The 16,976-nt window shown below is 49.6% G+C and overlaps 1 protein-coding gene across 5 annotated transcripts in view; it reads right to left on the reverse strand.

The window, feature by feature from the left end:
* ADGRD1 (adhesion G protein-coupled receptor D1) overlaps nt 1-16,976 on the reverse strand; it is a 222,198-nt gene that overhangs the window by 47,569 nt on the left and 157,653 nt on the right. For all 5 annotated transcript variants that reach the window (XM_030939905.1, XM_030939903.1, XM_030939904.1 and 2 more), the window contains one exon: nt 10,078-10,201. In XM_030939905.1, the coding sequence (XP_030795765.1) occupies nt 10,078-10,201 (124 nt within the window). The remainder of the gene's footprint in view (nt 1-10,077; nt 10,202-16,976) is intronic.

Below are 16,976 nucleotides of genomic sequence, written 5' to 3' on the forward strand. Positions count from 1 at the left end.
GGAAGACACTAGTGAACCATGGCATTGCTCAGGGAGTCAGGGGGTGGGCTGCTGAACAAGCCAACTTCTTTGTTACTCCTGGGCAAGGCAGGACACTCTTCTGCCTCCAGGATTAGAGGGGTCCAGGAATGGGTAGAGGGGCTTCTCCTCTGAGCCCCTCCAGCCTCCATAGTTTCCCCCATCCCCATCAGCAGGGCAACAGACCACCCTGCCCTGGTGCCCACAGCCAAGGACTGAACCTTCTTACAAAGAGTGAGTGGAAGGAGGCTTGTGGCCATGAACGGGTTAATGCTGGGACGGCTGCAGTCCCAGGTGCAGTAGCCAGGCCTGCTCCACCCCACTCCCACTCCACTCTCACGGGGTCCTCAGGGCCAGGACATCCCCAGGAACCTCATACTCACGGCTCACTGTGACCTCACTCCGTCAGGCAGTGTTTGGGGCTGGGTGCTGAGGCTGGGTGCTCAGGGCTGGGTGTTGAGGCTGGGTGCTGAGGCTGGGGACTGAGGCTGGGTACCGAGTTGGGTGCTCAGGGCTGGGTGCTGAGGCTGGGTGTTTCGGCCTGAGTGGTGCCTATTTCTCCCTCCTCTGATAACCACCACAGCTCCACAAGGAAAGTGTCCCACCCATGTCGCAGCAGGGAAACGGGCTCAGAGCAGGCACCTGCCCAAGGCCTCTCGGCACATCACCAGGAGGGACCTGTGTGTCCAGCTGGCTGGGAGGCAGAGGGGCCACTACTGACCCCAGCTGCTTGCAGGAGGTGTTACTGGGAGGTGGTCTGGCTGACATTCGCGCAGAGACCCCGTGGAGGGAGCCTGTTTCTGACTCGAGCTGTACATGCTGCAGCTGCTGGCACCACTGTTGGCACAGTCTCGCCTGTGACACACCCTCGGGACCACAAATACAGCTCAGAGTGGTTCTCATAGCTCCCAGCAATGCTATATAATTCAGGCCCCTGCCACTGCCTGCCCTGTGCCCTTCCCTGGAGCCAGAGCCTGTCTGAGGGGCTCAAGGCTGCACCTGCCTGGGTAACCACAGGGCGCGGGGTCTAGAAACGTGGGTCCGGGCGGAGGCCGTGCCGTTCCTGCCTCAGGAAGGCGTGGTGTGCCCCCACGGTGCCCTTCCTTTCCCACCCGTAGCTAGATTTAGAAATGCCCAGAAAAGCCTGCAGTTGGTTTCAGGACACGGACAACTCTGACTCAGAAACCACAACCTCAAATGCCTCCGAGAGGCAGGGCATCAGCTCAGGAGGGCAGCAGGGGCCTGCAGACGTAACCACCAGGTGGGACTGTGCTGCCAAAACGAGCATGCTCCCTCCCACAGTTCTAACCAAAGTCCTTCTCAGTGGAGATGCCACTTTCCCCCCCAGAAAAGAGCAGGAAGCATTTCACGGTCTCCTAAAAGCAGAAGAGCGATACGAACATGATGAGGAGGGACAGCTGCTTGTGGTACAGGGAGGCCATGTGGACCGGCAGGTTCTGGGGACCTTGCCCCAAGCACAGGGGTGGCAGCCACTCGCCTCCAGCATCGTTTCCAGCCAGACAGAGAAGCCTAGCATGGCCAAATTTTCTTCTTTTTTTATTAAAAAAAAAAAATCCAAAAGTTTAGATAAAATATCTGTGTTTTGGAATATTGACAACCAATTTTTAAAAATTTAAGCCTCTGCGGGCTAAAGGAAGCCTGTTCACTGGCCAGAGTCAGCCTTCAGACTATGGTTCATGACCATCTTATTGAAGTGCTATTTCCCTGTGACCACCAGGCCCCAGGAAGGGGTGTTCGGGGACTGGCATTCCCAGGGGCTCCTGCCCCCCCCCAAGTCAGAGTCACCCCAAGGCAGGTGCTCATGCCTGGGATGCTTCCCATGCCCGAAGCCTGGGAAGTGGCCACCTGGGAGGAAGCGGCCACCTGGGAGGAAGCGGCACCTGGGAGGAAGTGGCCACCTGGGAGGAAGCCGCCACCTGCAGGAAAAAGAGCGCACTGCGGCGGGCCCTGGGGCTCCTCCCAAGCTCCCACACACTCCTCGACCACTGCCCTTCCTCACTGGGTGCAGCCTTGGCAGGACTGTCCGTCAACATCCGGGGGCTCTCCCACCTTAGACAACGAGACCATCTCCCTGGCCTGCACACCCTGAACGGGGAACACAAGTGCCAGGAACAGATGCGGCTGAATTTTCCCTAAGGATGGGCCCAAATGCCTTCCACGGCACCAGTCCCCATGCCCAGCACCTTCACTGGGTGCGTGGCTTCAGCAAGAAATGCTGGGTGGTCCATGCCTGAGCCCTCCTCTTGGTTCCTAGCTGAGCCAGCCCACACCTGCATCCACCCCTGTGTTAACCTCAGGTCCTCGCTCCCTCATACCCTGCCAGCCAGTCCTTAGAGAGGACAGAAAGTTGAACTCCCACCTACCTGCGGCAGTACAGACCAGTTGTGTCAGCATGACTGGGATCCACTGACTAAACCAGCATGCATGGGGCATTCCGGCCTCCAAGGAGAACACATCTCTTTCCCTAAGTTCCTCTCCCCTTGTGGAACAGACTCAATCCTCCATGCCCTCATTGATACAGCAAACACGGGCATAGGTGTGCCTCAGTGCCCGTGCGTCAGGAAGGAGCAGTGAGCATGAAACATCACCCCTGGGTAGCAGGCCTCAGAAACACCTCTTCGAGGCCGGGTGCGGTGGCTCAAGCCTGTAATCCCAGCACTTTGGGAGGCCGAGACGGGCGGATCACGAGGTCAGGAGATCGAGACCATCCTGGCTAACACAGTGAAACCCCACCTCTACTAAAAAATACAAAAAAAACTAGCCGGGTGAGGTGGCGGGCGCCTGTAGTCCCAGCTACTCGGGAGGCTGAGGCAGGAGAATGGCGTGAACCCAGGAGGCGGAGCTTGCAGTGAGCTGAGATCTGGCCACTGCACTCCAGCCTGGGCGACAGAGCGAGACTCCGTCTCCAAAAAAAAAAAAAAAAAAAAAAAAAAAAAAAAAAAAAAAACACCTCTTTGAGGTAGCTGATTTTATTCATTTGATCATGTCATGCAATTCCACACAAATACACACCTGGGTCAGAGCCCATAGGCTGGTGTTTACAGTCCTTTCTCTCCCCAGCTCCTGCCACTGCTTTACCTGTGTGGACCCCTCCTGCCCCTGCCCACTAACAACCTTGAATGCGCTGTCCATGCCTTTCTGATAATCACATACCAAGATACAAATGTTGCATATTTAAACACATACACAGAACACACCCACGCACAGGCACAGGAGATTCTGCCGTGGCTTTACAAAAATGGGATATGTATTGCTCTAGTCTACCTCTTGTCCTGTTCACACAACGTTACCTTGGAAATCGCTGCAAGCGCGCTGGTATGATGACAGTCCATTCTTTCACAGTTGCACCGCGTTTCCTGACTTCATCATTCCTCTTTTAGCGTAGAGATGAATAATATCACTTAGCGTGGATGTATTAGAATTTATGCAATCACTAGTGTTATGTTTATTCATGCTTCTGTTCCTTCTACTATAAATAATGTAAATATTCTGATTTCATACTTTTTTATGTCATCTTACTTGCTGATTCTTTTAACTCTCTGACATAGATTCTCATGGGTGTACTGAGAAGTTACCGAGTCTGTTCTGGATGAATTCTCTGTTCCAATGGCCTACTTTTCCAGGAAAATTTTATCCAATTAAAAGAAAAACTTGCCTTCTCTGGGTTCTTACTGGATCTGGGGTTGCTAATTTCGAAGGTGCAGAAAGCACGCCTGGGGAGTAGAGCGGCTGGGGTGGTGAGGGGTGGGTCTGGATGCAGATCTACTGGACAACCTGGGTGTTCGTTGCCCTGTGAACTGCACTCAGCAGGAGAAGTTAGAAGTACCCAGAGATGACGCCATGTTTTTGTGACTCACATGTAAAGCAAAGCTATCCATTCTTGCCCACGGCTGGAGGAGGAATAAATTGGTACACGGTTCCCAGAGTGCAATGCAGCAATGTTTTTCAAAACCAAAATGCCTGTGCCCTTTGCCCACAGATTCGCCTGACAGCAATTTATTCTAAAGAAGCGTGTGCAGGGTCATGCACTCCAGAACCATCAGAAGTTGCCAGATGCTGGAAGCCATCATAGTGTTCGTCAGCAGATTCCTTGACATGGCCCCTCAGGGCCTGGGTCCTAATCACCAGTTGACAGCAGAATGCAAAGACGGAATGTCGTTTCGGGGTCTCCCTCCCCTGGACAGCAGCCCTGAAGCCCACCCCACCTCGGCCCTGTTCACTCAGGTGAACCCTGCTGTCTGATGGGCTTTCCACAAAAACGGCATTGCCCACTTAGGAGGAAGGGGGCTTCCCAAAACACCACCGAGGAGGAAGCTGGGCATGGAGAAAAGCCAGGGGAAAGCCTCGGAGAGAGAAGGCACATGATGCGAATGTGAGCTTCTGAGCAGAGAGCCTGCACCAGGAACCCAAATAAGGTCACTGGTGCTATTTTTATTAATTCTCTGAGCGTGCTGCAAATTTGGTTTCTACTTATGATATCAATCTTAACTTTTTTTAATGTTGATGAGAATGTTCATTTTTAGCATGGATAATTTTAAACCATTTTTAAATCAACCTTTTCTGGCAATGAATAGACGTGATTTGCTCCCACGAAGACACCCACAGACTGCCGAAATCCAGTGTCACCGAGAGGGAGCCATGATGGATGGAGACCCATAAGTCGTCCCTGTTCCAGGTTTTTTACTCGCTGGACCAGGCCCTTCCCTTCCTTCCTCTACCACAAACACACAACATGTACAAACACAGTTTTCAGCTGAAAGTGCACCTCCCTCTCTCCGGCCATGCCGAGAAGGAAGCCACACTGGGCTTTAGTTCTCAGCCTATAGAGGGCCCAGAAGAGGAGGCTCTGCTCCCAGGTAGCTGGTGCTCCAGAGCCCGGGCACAGCCCCAACATTAGGGATTTGGCTGAAGGCCGGACTCTGCCCCCTGATGTGACCTCAGGGAATCCCCTATGACTCACCTGTGATGGCCACAATGATAGCACCTCACTCATGTGGTGAGGACTGAAGGAGAGGGCAGGCCTGAGTGCAAGACCCCACCAGGCAGGGAGCACCCACAGACAGGGAGCCCCCCACAGGCAGGGAGCACTCACTGGCCAGGAGCACTCACTGGCAGGGAGCACACACTGGCAGGCAGCACCCTTCAGGTAGGGAGCACCCATCAGGTAGGGAGCACTCACTGGTCAAGAGCACTACCAGGTAGTGAGCACCCACTGGCAGGGAGCACCTGCAGGCAGGGAGTATCCAACGGTTAGGAGCATCTACAGGCAGGGAGCCTCTGAAATGGTGCCTGTTACTGTCTTTCCCTTACTCCCAGGTGGTCAGCTGTGTGACAGCCACAATCGCCAGCCTGCATTCAATAAATGGCTCCCAGCAGCCAGTGGGCCCAGCACCCACTCTGCAGAGTTATGCATGAAGGAAGATGTTCCCTGAAGGCAATGCCTGTGTCCAGAACCCCTGCCCACTGGCCCTTGGTTTGGGTTCCTTTTTAAGCCGCAGTCTATTTCTTCTGTCTCTGAATCCTCCAGGTTCCCACTTCACTCACTTCCAGGCTGAGGACCTGTCTCTCCTTCAGCTTCTGGGACAAAGAAAGTTTTTCACATGCCAATGAGCACATATTTGGGGCCAGACTAACTGTGCTCAGACTGGGTAACAATTGCTGCAGCCAGCTCCCAGGACGTGAACAGAAATCTGAGCTGATGTTTGCAGACTGGGTGCCTGTGCCTGGGTCTGTCCAGAGGGTGGTCTGGGACCAGTGGGGCCTCACTCCACCCGGGCCTTGTCGGAAACAAGGATGCCAGGCCCCACCCCAGACCCACTGAATGAGGGGTCTGCATCTTCACAAGACCCCGGGCGGCTGGTCCAGCACACAGATGACCTCTCACATGTGGCTCAGAAGTAATAACTGACGACACCTCTAACAGTCAGAAGATTTCATGGGAGAAACAGATCGCCAGCGTTTTCAGTCATCTGCAGTGCCACTCCTGCCCCTCCACCCCAGGAGGGTGCCAGTTCTTGGGTCTCTGCAGCAGCCTCCACCACCTCTCCTGCTCCCTGCCTCCTGCCCCTCATGACCCCTGGGCCTGGAGCCCCTGCCTCAGCCCTGGCGTCTCCCCGAGGACCACCCCGGCTGCTCCCTCCTTGCCCTCTGCCTGCGCCCTGTCCTCTGCCTGGGCCAGGAGGCTCCATCCTTTCCACCCTGAGATGTAGAATCCACTGCCACCTTCTCAGGCAGGCCCTCCTGGGCCTCCGTCTTTAAAACAGCACCAGCATCACCAGCACCATGTTTTAGTGCCTAATTATCCCCAAGTCATGCTACGTGATCTCCCGCGTGGCCCTTACGGGGCAGGACGTGGTGTGCACTGACTGGCGGTGTCTCTGTGAGCACCACAGCATCCTCACTGCCAGGTCCCCATGGCCCGGGTGCTACCTCAACAGCCCAGGCTCTACCAGTAATTTAATAACGTACTGTTGAACAATGGGGGACCGCCAGCAAGCGCCCCCTCTCTCTGGGGCTCAGTTTCTCCGCTGGTGAGATGAGCAGCCTTGGCCACAGCACCGTGCAGACCGCCCATCTCCAGGAATGGACAGGTGCTCTCTGTGGGGGCAGCTCTGCGCCTTCTCCCCTGGGCTGCTCCCTACGACACCAGGAGGGAAGCCCGAAGGGAGCCCTGTGGGCTGGGCCCTGGCAGGAGGGGAGAGGAGAAATGGAGCCCATGGGAGGAGAGAGACGGCGTCACGGCCATCCACAGAGGATGGTGCTCCTCAGACTGAGGCCTGGTCCATGGCAAGAAATTTAAACCCAGGCACTGTTTCTATATTCACCTCTCTCTAGTGTAGTTTCATTTATTCTGTTTAATTTTCTTTAAATTGCCACCAATGATCCAGGTCATGGCTCTCCCCAGCTGCGAACGGCCCACCTCCACGTGGAGGCCCTGGGGTCTGCAAGCCAGAAGAGGGGCCACTGGGAAGGCATGGGGGCGTGGGGACTGGGAAGGGGCAGTCGCTGGCTGGGCAGCTGCTCTCGGGGTACCACTCCTTAAGGAGCACCCCTCGGGATTGTCTGGCGGGTCACACCTGCCTGCACAACATTTACCACTGAAGGGTGAGGGCAACGGGTGGGCTTGGGTCCCACCAGCCTTACGACAGAGCCACCCCTTTGGAACCTCTAAAACCCCACGGCCCTGAGCCAGAAAGCTCTGGCATGCAAGGGCTTGGCAGTTCTGTTTGCTACATGGCCGGCCCTTCTTGGGGGACCCTGATGGCATGGAAGCTACTGAGGAGACTGCCGGTCCCCTGTCACCTGACGCTTCATCTCGCACAGCGCCAAGGGCTCCTGGGTCCAGGCTCCAAAACACGTAGGTCTAGGATGCTGGGTGTGCATCTGTGCACGAGGGGCCCAAGGGTGTGTGGTGCCCCCTCCTATCCACTTCAGATATGTCTCAGAGCCTGGGCAACAAAGTGAGGCCCCATCTCTAATTAATACACGCACACAAAAAAGCCGGTGCAGTGACTCACACCTGTAATCCCAGCGCTTTGTGGGCTAAGGTGGGAGCACTGCTTGAAGCCAGGAGTTCAAGACCAGCCTGAGGAACATGGTGAGAGCCCAGCTCTACAAAAAAATTAAAACTTAGCCAGGCGTTGTGGCATGTGCCTATAGTCCCAGCTACTTGGGTGGCTGAGGTGGGAGGATAGCCTGAGCCCAGGAGTTCTAGGCTGTAGTGAGCCATGATCAGACTACTGCACTCCAGCCTGGGCAACAGGGTGAGACCCTGTCTCTAAAAATTAATTTAATTTAATAAAAATAAAATATGGCTTGGACATCTCTCTGGAGTCTCCAAAAGTGATTCACGGTGTGACATCAAGCCCATCATACATTTTGTGAAAAGAAAGGGCCTTCTCTTTGGAAACAGGAATAGCTGTTTCCCTCCAGGATCTTCTGCAGAGTGGGGCTCATACGCGCTCATGTAAGCAGCAGCCCGTGGGCCAGTGAGGCTGGGATCACCCCGGCTGCAAGTGTCACATGCGTCTTTCGCCCTGAGGCATGTGAGCAGCAGCCCATGGGCCGGTGAGGCTGGGATCACGTCGGCCGCAAGTGTCACGTGCATCTTTCGCCCTGTGAGGGGCTGCGGCTCGGGGGCATCTGCCATTTCGTTTTCACAGAATTTAAAGATGAGGTTATCTCCATCTGCCCCAGCAGCATTACAAGTCACTTCCAAACACCAAGGCCCTGTCCCCATTGATCTAAGAGTGACTGCGGTCCACCCGGCCTCCGCACACAGAATCCTGTGCCTCAGGTTTGCTGGTGGTTTCTGTTGGGGAGTGAGGGTTGCCTGGGCTGAGCACTGGACCTGTGACTGTGTCACAGTGAGCTCGTGGCCTTCCCACAGCAAACACCTGGGAGGCTGCATTCCTAGGCCCTCTTTCTGGAAAAGGAAAAGCCTCCCAGGAAGGGAGAAGGCGGAACCCGGATTCTGCCTCTGTTATACCTTGAAGAGTTCTGTCTCCTGGTCAACAGGACAGTGGAAGCCCAACCCATTCAACCTCCCAAAAACCCACACGAAACCACACAGGACACGTGGGGCAGCACTGCCCTCTGGTCCAGTGCAGACACTGCAGACGCTGGTGGGTTCAGGTAGATTCCGCCTGTCCACGGCCTTGATAAACGTGACCACAGAGGCAGGCAGTGACCCAGGCAGGGATGGGTGTTCACACCCTGGAGACAAAGTGCCTGCTGGGAAACACCTGAGCGTGGCGCCCCCTCCCAGGGAGCTGCTGTGATCAGAGACATCCTGACTCTTCCTGAAGCCACCCTGAAGAGCCCTAGACTGGGAATGAGCCTCCAGAAGTGACTGGCCACGATGAGCACATGAGGCTCTAAAAGACCAGGGCCCCACATGCAAGATGAGTCTCGTGGCAAGTCTGTCCGGGAGACGCTGGAGGCGTCACTGCTTCCCTGCCTGACTTACCCTCCAGCCTGGCCCTCTCTCAGCCCCCAAAATGCCCAACGCCAGCAACAGATTACAGCCCAGCATCCAACATATCATCGGTTCCCAACACATCTGCCAAACCCAGCCTGGCTCGGAGCAGCCACATCTACGCTGCCCAAACCAGCCCTTCTGCGAGCCCAGTCCACAGAGAAGAGTGTGGGTGTGCAGTGTCAGCAACAACACCTCCTTCCACTCCTGGTTTCCACCTACACGCGAGTCTGCTTGCCCCGCCCCAAACCCAGGGTAGCTCAGACCAAGCTGCTCCTGAGCGGCTCTCCAAAGGCTTCCTGTGCATTTAGAATGAAATTCACGCTCCTCCCTGAGGCCTGGATGCTGGAGCCAAGGCTGCTCCTCCTGGCCTCCTGCCTCCCCAGGACCTTGGAGCTCAGGGTGCTCCATCTACAGCCACACCACGCCCCTTCCTGCCCCCTGCCCTGTGCACTTGTTTTCCCGGCCTAGAACATTCTCCCCGCAGGCCTCCAAGACATCAGCTTCCTCTGGTCATTCAGACGTCAAGTCCCGGAGACACCTCACCGCTCCGTGAAGACAGCCCCATTCCCTGCTGTCACCTTCTACTGGGCCATTCTCTTCCACTTTCTTCCTACACTGATTCAAAGTGACTAATTTATCTGCTAGTTTGTTTATTATCTGTCTTTCCCACTAGAACCAAACTCCTCAAGAGCAGGACTGTGTTGTTCTTCTTGTTTACAGCAGAGCCCCCAGCACCCAGCTCACAGTAGGCGCCCAATGAGAATCTGCCAGAGGGACGGATCCCCCCCAGGTGCAGTCTGGGCGTTGCTGTGGGAAGCACACCACACTGGACTCGGCTTATACAACCACTGGCTCCTCGAATGTTTGCTGGCACCCAATACATGCAGGGCCCTGGACTGCAGAAGCCAAGAGAATGGATTCTGTTTGTAAACACAGGCCCCATAGAGTAATGTGCCCAGGGCCCATGGGCACTGGTGGGCAAAGCATGCCTCCCGCCCCCACCTGCAGCCTCATGGCACATCCTCTAGGTCCCGGGACCCCTGAGGCCTGGCTCTTACCTCCAGCGGGACCACCTGCATGAGGATGGCAAAGTTGGTGAGGTGAGTGCAGCGGCAGACGGAGTAGGTGAGGTTTCCTCCCGTGAGCGCACAGCCCTGGTTCGACCAGACCCCTTCTCCGGAGCTGAGGACACAGGAGAAAGGATCAGAGGAGGTAGCACCGCACCCTTGGCAGGCAGGGGACTGAAAGCAGCACCCCCTACACCACACGGCCCTGTGAACTCACAGCGGTGCCCACACCTGCCACTCCAGGAATGCACACCCACACCATGGGGTGGGGTTGGGAGGAGAGATTCTGGCCATCAGGCCAGCAAGAGCTGGAGAGCGTCTGCTGCTGGTCAGGCCACAGGAAGCAAGGCCCTCCCTCTGGGATAGGGAACGGAGAGCTGCTTCGGCACAATCACCCTGAAAAGCACCTGGACAAGGCCCAGCACAAAATGAAACGCACACAGCCCACAGCCCTGCGCCTACAGCACGGGCAGCGGCACGCGCCAGGGACCACATTCAAGACTGGTCACTGAATCATGGGTGATGGTAACTTAAATGCCCATCCGGAAAAATGGGTGAGTGCGGTGTGGGAGAGAGAAATATGATAAAATACCTTGCATCAGTTAAAAAGAACATCCTTGACCAATGTGTATTGATAAAGATAAAACACCAGAACACAATGTACAGTGACTAACCACGACGCGAGGCCCGTGGGGCCAGCAGCACCACACACTTTCTATGGACACAGCTATGACCGACACAGAGACTGCGGAGAAAACGCTCGCACAGAAACTCCCCACGGTGTCACCATCAGAGACAGGGTGGCGAGATCAGGATGAGACGGAAAGTCTAAGGAGACCCTTGCTTTTTTATAATGTTTTACTTTTTATGTGAATAATGTGTGGATATATTACTTGCATGACTTTGTAAAGTGTAAACCTAGACAAAAACAACGGGAAGCAAACGTGCTCTCGGTTAACTGTGGTTAATCCTGTTGCTGTGAATATTGGTGAGTATCATTTTCTTCTCTGTATTTCTCTATATTTTCTTTTTTGTTGGTTTGTTTGCCTTGAGACAGGGTCTCACTCTGTTTCCCAGGCTGGAGTGCAGTGGTGCGATTATAGCTCACTGCAGTCTTGACCTCCTGCTCTCATGCGATCCTCCCACCTCAGCCTCCCAGGTAGCTGGGACTATAGGTGCATGCCACCGTGCCCAGTTAACATTGTTCTTTGTTTTTTTGTAGAGATACAGTCTTGCTATGTTGCTCTGGCTGGTCTCGGACTCCTAGGTTAAAACCACCTTCCTGCCTCAGCCTCCCAAAGTACTAGGATTACAGGCATGAGCCACTGTACCCTGTCTTCTATATTTTCAAATTCCAAAAGAAAAAAAAAAGATTTAAATGGTTCTTCCCTGAAGTTAGAACCTCAAGTTATCAGTAAAGACAAATCCTTGCTTCAGCCAAAGGCAATGGCGCTTGGGGGAAAGCATTTATAAAGGTGAATAAATTAAAAGGCTCTAGTTTGTATTTGCTTTGTATTCACTTTCAACTGTGGTGGCAGCATGGATGTGGCAGATGAGAACTGTGGCTGTCCGGTGGCATGACTGATGAAGACCCCAGCTTGTACCTCTCCAGCCAATGTCTCTGGATCCAGCACGCACCAGCAGCCTTGGGCAATGGTGACGTGCATTAGCCCTGGGTGATATGGAGCCCAAGGGGGGGGCTGGGATGGTCATTCAGACATGACCCAGGGGTGGCTCTGAGTTTGAGGATGGAGACTCAGACAGCAGCTCAGTGGTGATTTTCAGGATTAATGATCTGCTCTCCTAGGAGAGGGAGAAGGCATTTAGCAGAGAGCAGAGGACAAAGCGAGAGCCACTCAGACGTACCAACTAAGAGGAGCAAAACCCCGTTAATAACTTCAGAATTGATGGGACTTAAAGATGGGTTCATGTCCTCCTCTTCTACCTCCCCACCCCTTTTGATCTAATTTTCCCAGGACCTTGGAGGGAGTCAGCAAACACCAGCTGTTGTGTTATATATTGCACCTTTGTCTGTCAATTGGCTGCATGAATACCGTACTTCAATTTGAAGGGGGCCTGAACATTAACAGGCACTGGATTAGGTGAACATGGCCACGGGTATGAGCTGCCCCTTCTGCTTACACAAAGGGTAAGCTAAACAACACGAAAGTCACATTGTTCAGATGGAGCTGCAAAGGTGTGACGATGACCTAGTTAGCCAGAGGAGTAGAGCCTTAAGTGGCATCAAGGAAGATCTACTTCCAAGGGAGTCAGCGAAAACAAAGGGGCAGGCTTGCAGCTTGTGCATAAATAAATCTGCTATGGAAGCCAGACGAAGCAGCATCAGATAACATTAAAGATATGTACGGCCCTGGGACCCAGGAAGTTTGCATCCAAACAGAAAACTGTTCAGTCATGCATAAAGTGTAACATACATAAATACGGTAAAAGACATGTATGTCCATACGGGCAAAACTCAGAAACAAAAGGTGGAGGAATGATGGAGAAACACTGAATTACGCAGCATCATATATTTCCTGTGATTATAAATATCAATTATGGAAGAAACACTGAATTACGCAGCACCATATATTTCCTGTGATTATAAATATCAATGATGGAAGAAACACTGAATTACGCAGCACCATATATTTCCTGTGATTATAAATATCAATTATACATAAATTATTGAAAAAACACCCAACAAACCCTCCCACAGTAGTTATTACTGGGGAAAGGGGTGGAGATCAGGGTAAGAGGTAAAGATCAAAGGGAACACTTGCTTTTCTATAATGTTTTACTTTTGAACAAAGTAATATATTGATACATTACTTGTATAATTTCTTAAATCAGTCTAGGAAAAAAAGCGGCCCAGAATTCTAAGCCCAGTGAAAATCTTTCAAGACTAAAAGAGAATACTTTCTCAAATGGTAACTGAATCTATTGCCAGTGGACAAGAACTAAAAGAAGAGTTAAAGGAATATGATACTACACAAAAATCTACACAAAGAAATAGAATAGCTGGAAGTGGAATAAGTGAAGGTAAATAGGCAATTATTATTGTCTTAATTGCTATAACTGCTCTAGAAGATAACTCAATGTCCAGGGGACAAAAATACTAGCAATGCATTGTGTTTATGGTGTCTGTAAAGGTGAAATGTACTACAACAACAGCACACAGAATGGGCAGGAGGAAGTGTGAACCTATTATTATAATGTCTTAGAATACATTTGGAATGATATCATAGCATTTGAAGGCAGGCGTGAGTGAATTAGACATATACACACTGTAAGCTTAGGTAACCACTACCAAAAAAGTTAAAAGGATGTATAAATTAGAAATCATTTATAGTAGAGATAAAATAGCATCATAAAAGATATCCAACAACCCAAATAAAGTCAGAAAAAGATAACATTTTAAAAAGATAGAAAAGCTAGAAGACATCTAGCAAAATGGCAGATTTTAATACAACCACACCGATGATTACATGAAATGTAAATTGTCTAAACATGTCAATTAAAAACAGAAATTTGAGGACTGGATTAAAGACAAGACAAGACCCAGCTATATGGAGTCTAAAAGAAACCCACTTTAAATATAAATATATAAATAAGATAAAAGTTAAATTATGGGAAAAGATACAGCACTCAAACACTAATCAACAAAGCCAGAGTAGTTTTATCCAAATTAGACTAAGTCAACTTCAAAGTAACACATATTTCCCAGGGTAAAGAGGGACATTACATAACGATAAAAGGGCTAATTTTCCAAGAAGACATAACAATCCTAAACATACATGCACCTAATAACAGAACTTCAAAATTCATTAAAGAAAAATTCACAAAACTAGAAGGAGACATAGATAAATCTACCACTAAAATTGGAGAATTCACACTCTTCTCTCTTTAATTGACAGAACAAGTTGACAGAAAAGTAGTAAGAATATAGAAGACATAATCCTAACTATCAATCAGCTGGGTGTAATCGACATTTATAGAACACTCCACCAAGAATATACTTTTTTTCAAGTGCACATGGGACGTTCATCAAAGACTGAACATATACGGGGTCTCATAAAAACTTTTAACAAATTTAAAAGAACTAAAATTATAGAAAGAATATTTTCTGATCATAAAACACTATTTACAAATCAACAGCGGAAAGTTCTCTGGAAAATTCTCAACTATTTGGAACTAAACTACACACTTCAAAATAACACACAGGTTGAAGAGGAAGTCACAAGGAAAATTAGAAAATATTTTAAATTTAATCAAAATAAAAACAACATATCAAAATGTGTGGGATGCAGCTAAATCAGTGCTTACAGAAAAAATACAGCATTAAATGTTTATATTAGAAAATAATAAAACTTCATAGCAATAACCTAAACCCACACTTTAAGAACTTTTAAAATGAAGAGCAAATTAAACTCAATGAAAACTGAAGGAAATAAAGTAAAGACAAAGAGGATAAGTCAATGAAATTGACAACAGCAACACAAGAGAGAAAAATCAATGAAGCCAAAAGTTGTATCTTTGGAAAAAATCAGTAAAACTAATAAACCTATAGTAAGAGTGACTCGGAAAAAAGAAGACACAGATAATAGACATAAAAAGTGAAATGGGAACATCATCACAGACCATTCAAGCAAGAAAAAGGCTAATAAGGGAATACCACAAAAACTCTGTGCCTATAAATTAAACAACTTTGATGAAATTGATGAATATTTCAAAAAAAATAAATAGCTAAAACGTGTTTAAAAAGAAGTAGACGACCTACGTAGTCCTGCATCCATAAAAGAAAATGAATGTGTAGTTGAAAACCTGCCGACATTGAAGACAAGGCTCAGATGACTTCATGGCGAACTCTACTAAAATGGAAGAAATGATATCAATTCTATACAAACTATTCCAAAGTGCATTCCAAAATGTAACTTTTATGAAGGTATCATTACCTCGATATAAAAACAAAGACATTACGAAAAAAAAAGAAAACTGCAGACCAATATCCGACATGCACGTAGACACAAAAATTCTCAACTACTGTAGCCAATTAGATTTAGCAGTATACAAAAAGATAATACATCATGGCCAAGTGTGGTTTACCCCAGGAAAGCAAAGCTGGTAAAACTTGCAGCTTTAATCATAATGATCCCACTCTGAAAACAATCCAGATGTTCCTCTACTTGGGAGAAGATAAATAAACTGTGGTACATCCATGTAATGGAATATCCTTCAGCAGTGAAATGTGAAAATGAGGTGTTGATACATGCAACAATACACATGTGGTTGATCCTCAACACATTACGCAAAATTAAAGAGACTGGACTCCAAAAGGCTGCCTATGCCATGATATCATTTATGCACACTCTGGCAGAAGCAAAACTATATAGGAACAGAAGACAAATCAGTGCTCGCAGGACCTGGATGTGAGAGGAAGGGATGACTGCAAACACACACGGGGGCATCTCTGAGGGGGATGGATTGTTCTCATCCTGATTACAGTGGTTGCACAACTGTATTCATTTGTCAAAACTCACAGAACTGTACAATCATCTACAAGTGTGAATTTTTCTGAATATCAATTATATAATAATAAGTAATAATTACACAATGGACAGGAAGGGTACAGATACTATATTCACGATGGTGGCTGCCTCTGGGAATTGAGGAAAAAGAACAGAAGGAGGTGGAGGGTTTGTTAACATCATCTGCGATGTTTTAGTTGTTTCATTCTTAAAAATACAAAAATATAAACATGCTAATAACTATAAATTTGGGGCAATGGGTACCTGCATTTGTTATATTATTCTCATTATTTTTCTCTGTTCTTAAAATTCCTTCAAAAATAAAAACCAACATGCCAATTTAGTTCTCACCAAACCCCATCCTGTTTTCTAGTCATAATTTTTTTCTCCAAACAGTGCCTCAAAATTGGGATAACTATTTCTAGGAGCACATGCTTCCAAATTTTCACAATTTACAAATAAAGGAAAAAGACCTGCTGAGCCTGACCAGGGCAAAATCATTGAAATTACAGAAAAAAATACAGCATTAAATGTTTATATTAGAAAATAATAAAACTTCATAGCAATAACTAAACCTACACTTTAAGAACTTTTAAAATGAAGAGCAAATTAAACTCAATGAAAGCTGAAGGAAGTAAATTAAATCCATCCACACTGCAGAGGCACGACGCCAACAGTCATAGCCAGATGCCGACAGCCATAGCCAGAACGAGGCATCCCAGGGTACAAAAATGTAAGCAGTGTTTGCTGGAGGTGACAGGATTTGGGCTGTATTTTCCTCACTGTTCACAGAACAGAGATAAAGGGGGATTATGCCAACCCACTGCTGCACCCTCAGCTCAGCGTCCTGTAATCTCCTGGCCCTCTGGGTGCAGGGAGCAGAGAAGCTTTCTCTGACAGGGCCGTACCAGCAGCGGTGGCACAGCCTGTGTGGATCCTGCCCTGAAGCAGCAGGAGGAGGGAGCTGGGGAAGTGAGTCCAGGCACAGGAAGATGCCCAGGTGTTGGGGAGGCTGACAACATGTAGGGTGATGGGCCACTAGGCAGGGTGTGAACTGGATGTCCCAGATGTGTTCCAGCCGCCTGTGCAGTGTTTAAAACATTGGGAAAGTTCATAGAATAATCCAGCCACAGGCCAGGCACGCTGGCTCACGCCTGTAATCCCAGCACTTTGGGAGGCCGAGGTGGGCGGATCATGAGGTCAGGAGATCCAGACCGTCCTGGCTAACACGGTGAAACCCCGTCTCTACTAAAAATACAAAAAAAATTAGCCGGGCGTGGTGGCGGGTACCTGTAGTCCCAGCTACAGAGGCTGAGGCAGGAGAATGGCATGAACCTGGGAGGTGGAGCTTGCAGTGAGCCG

Source organism: Rhinopithecus roxellana, chromosome 10 (genome assembly GCF_007565055.1).
Source record: "Rhinopithecus roxellana isolate Shanxi Qingling chromosome 10, ASM756505v1, whole genome shotgun sequence".
NCBI classification, from domain to species: domain Eukaryota; kingdom Metazoa; phylum Chordata; class Mammalia; order Primates; family Cercopithecidae; genus Rhinopithecus; species Rhinopithecus roxellana.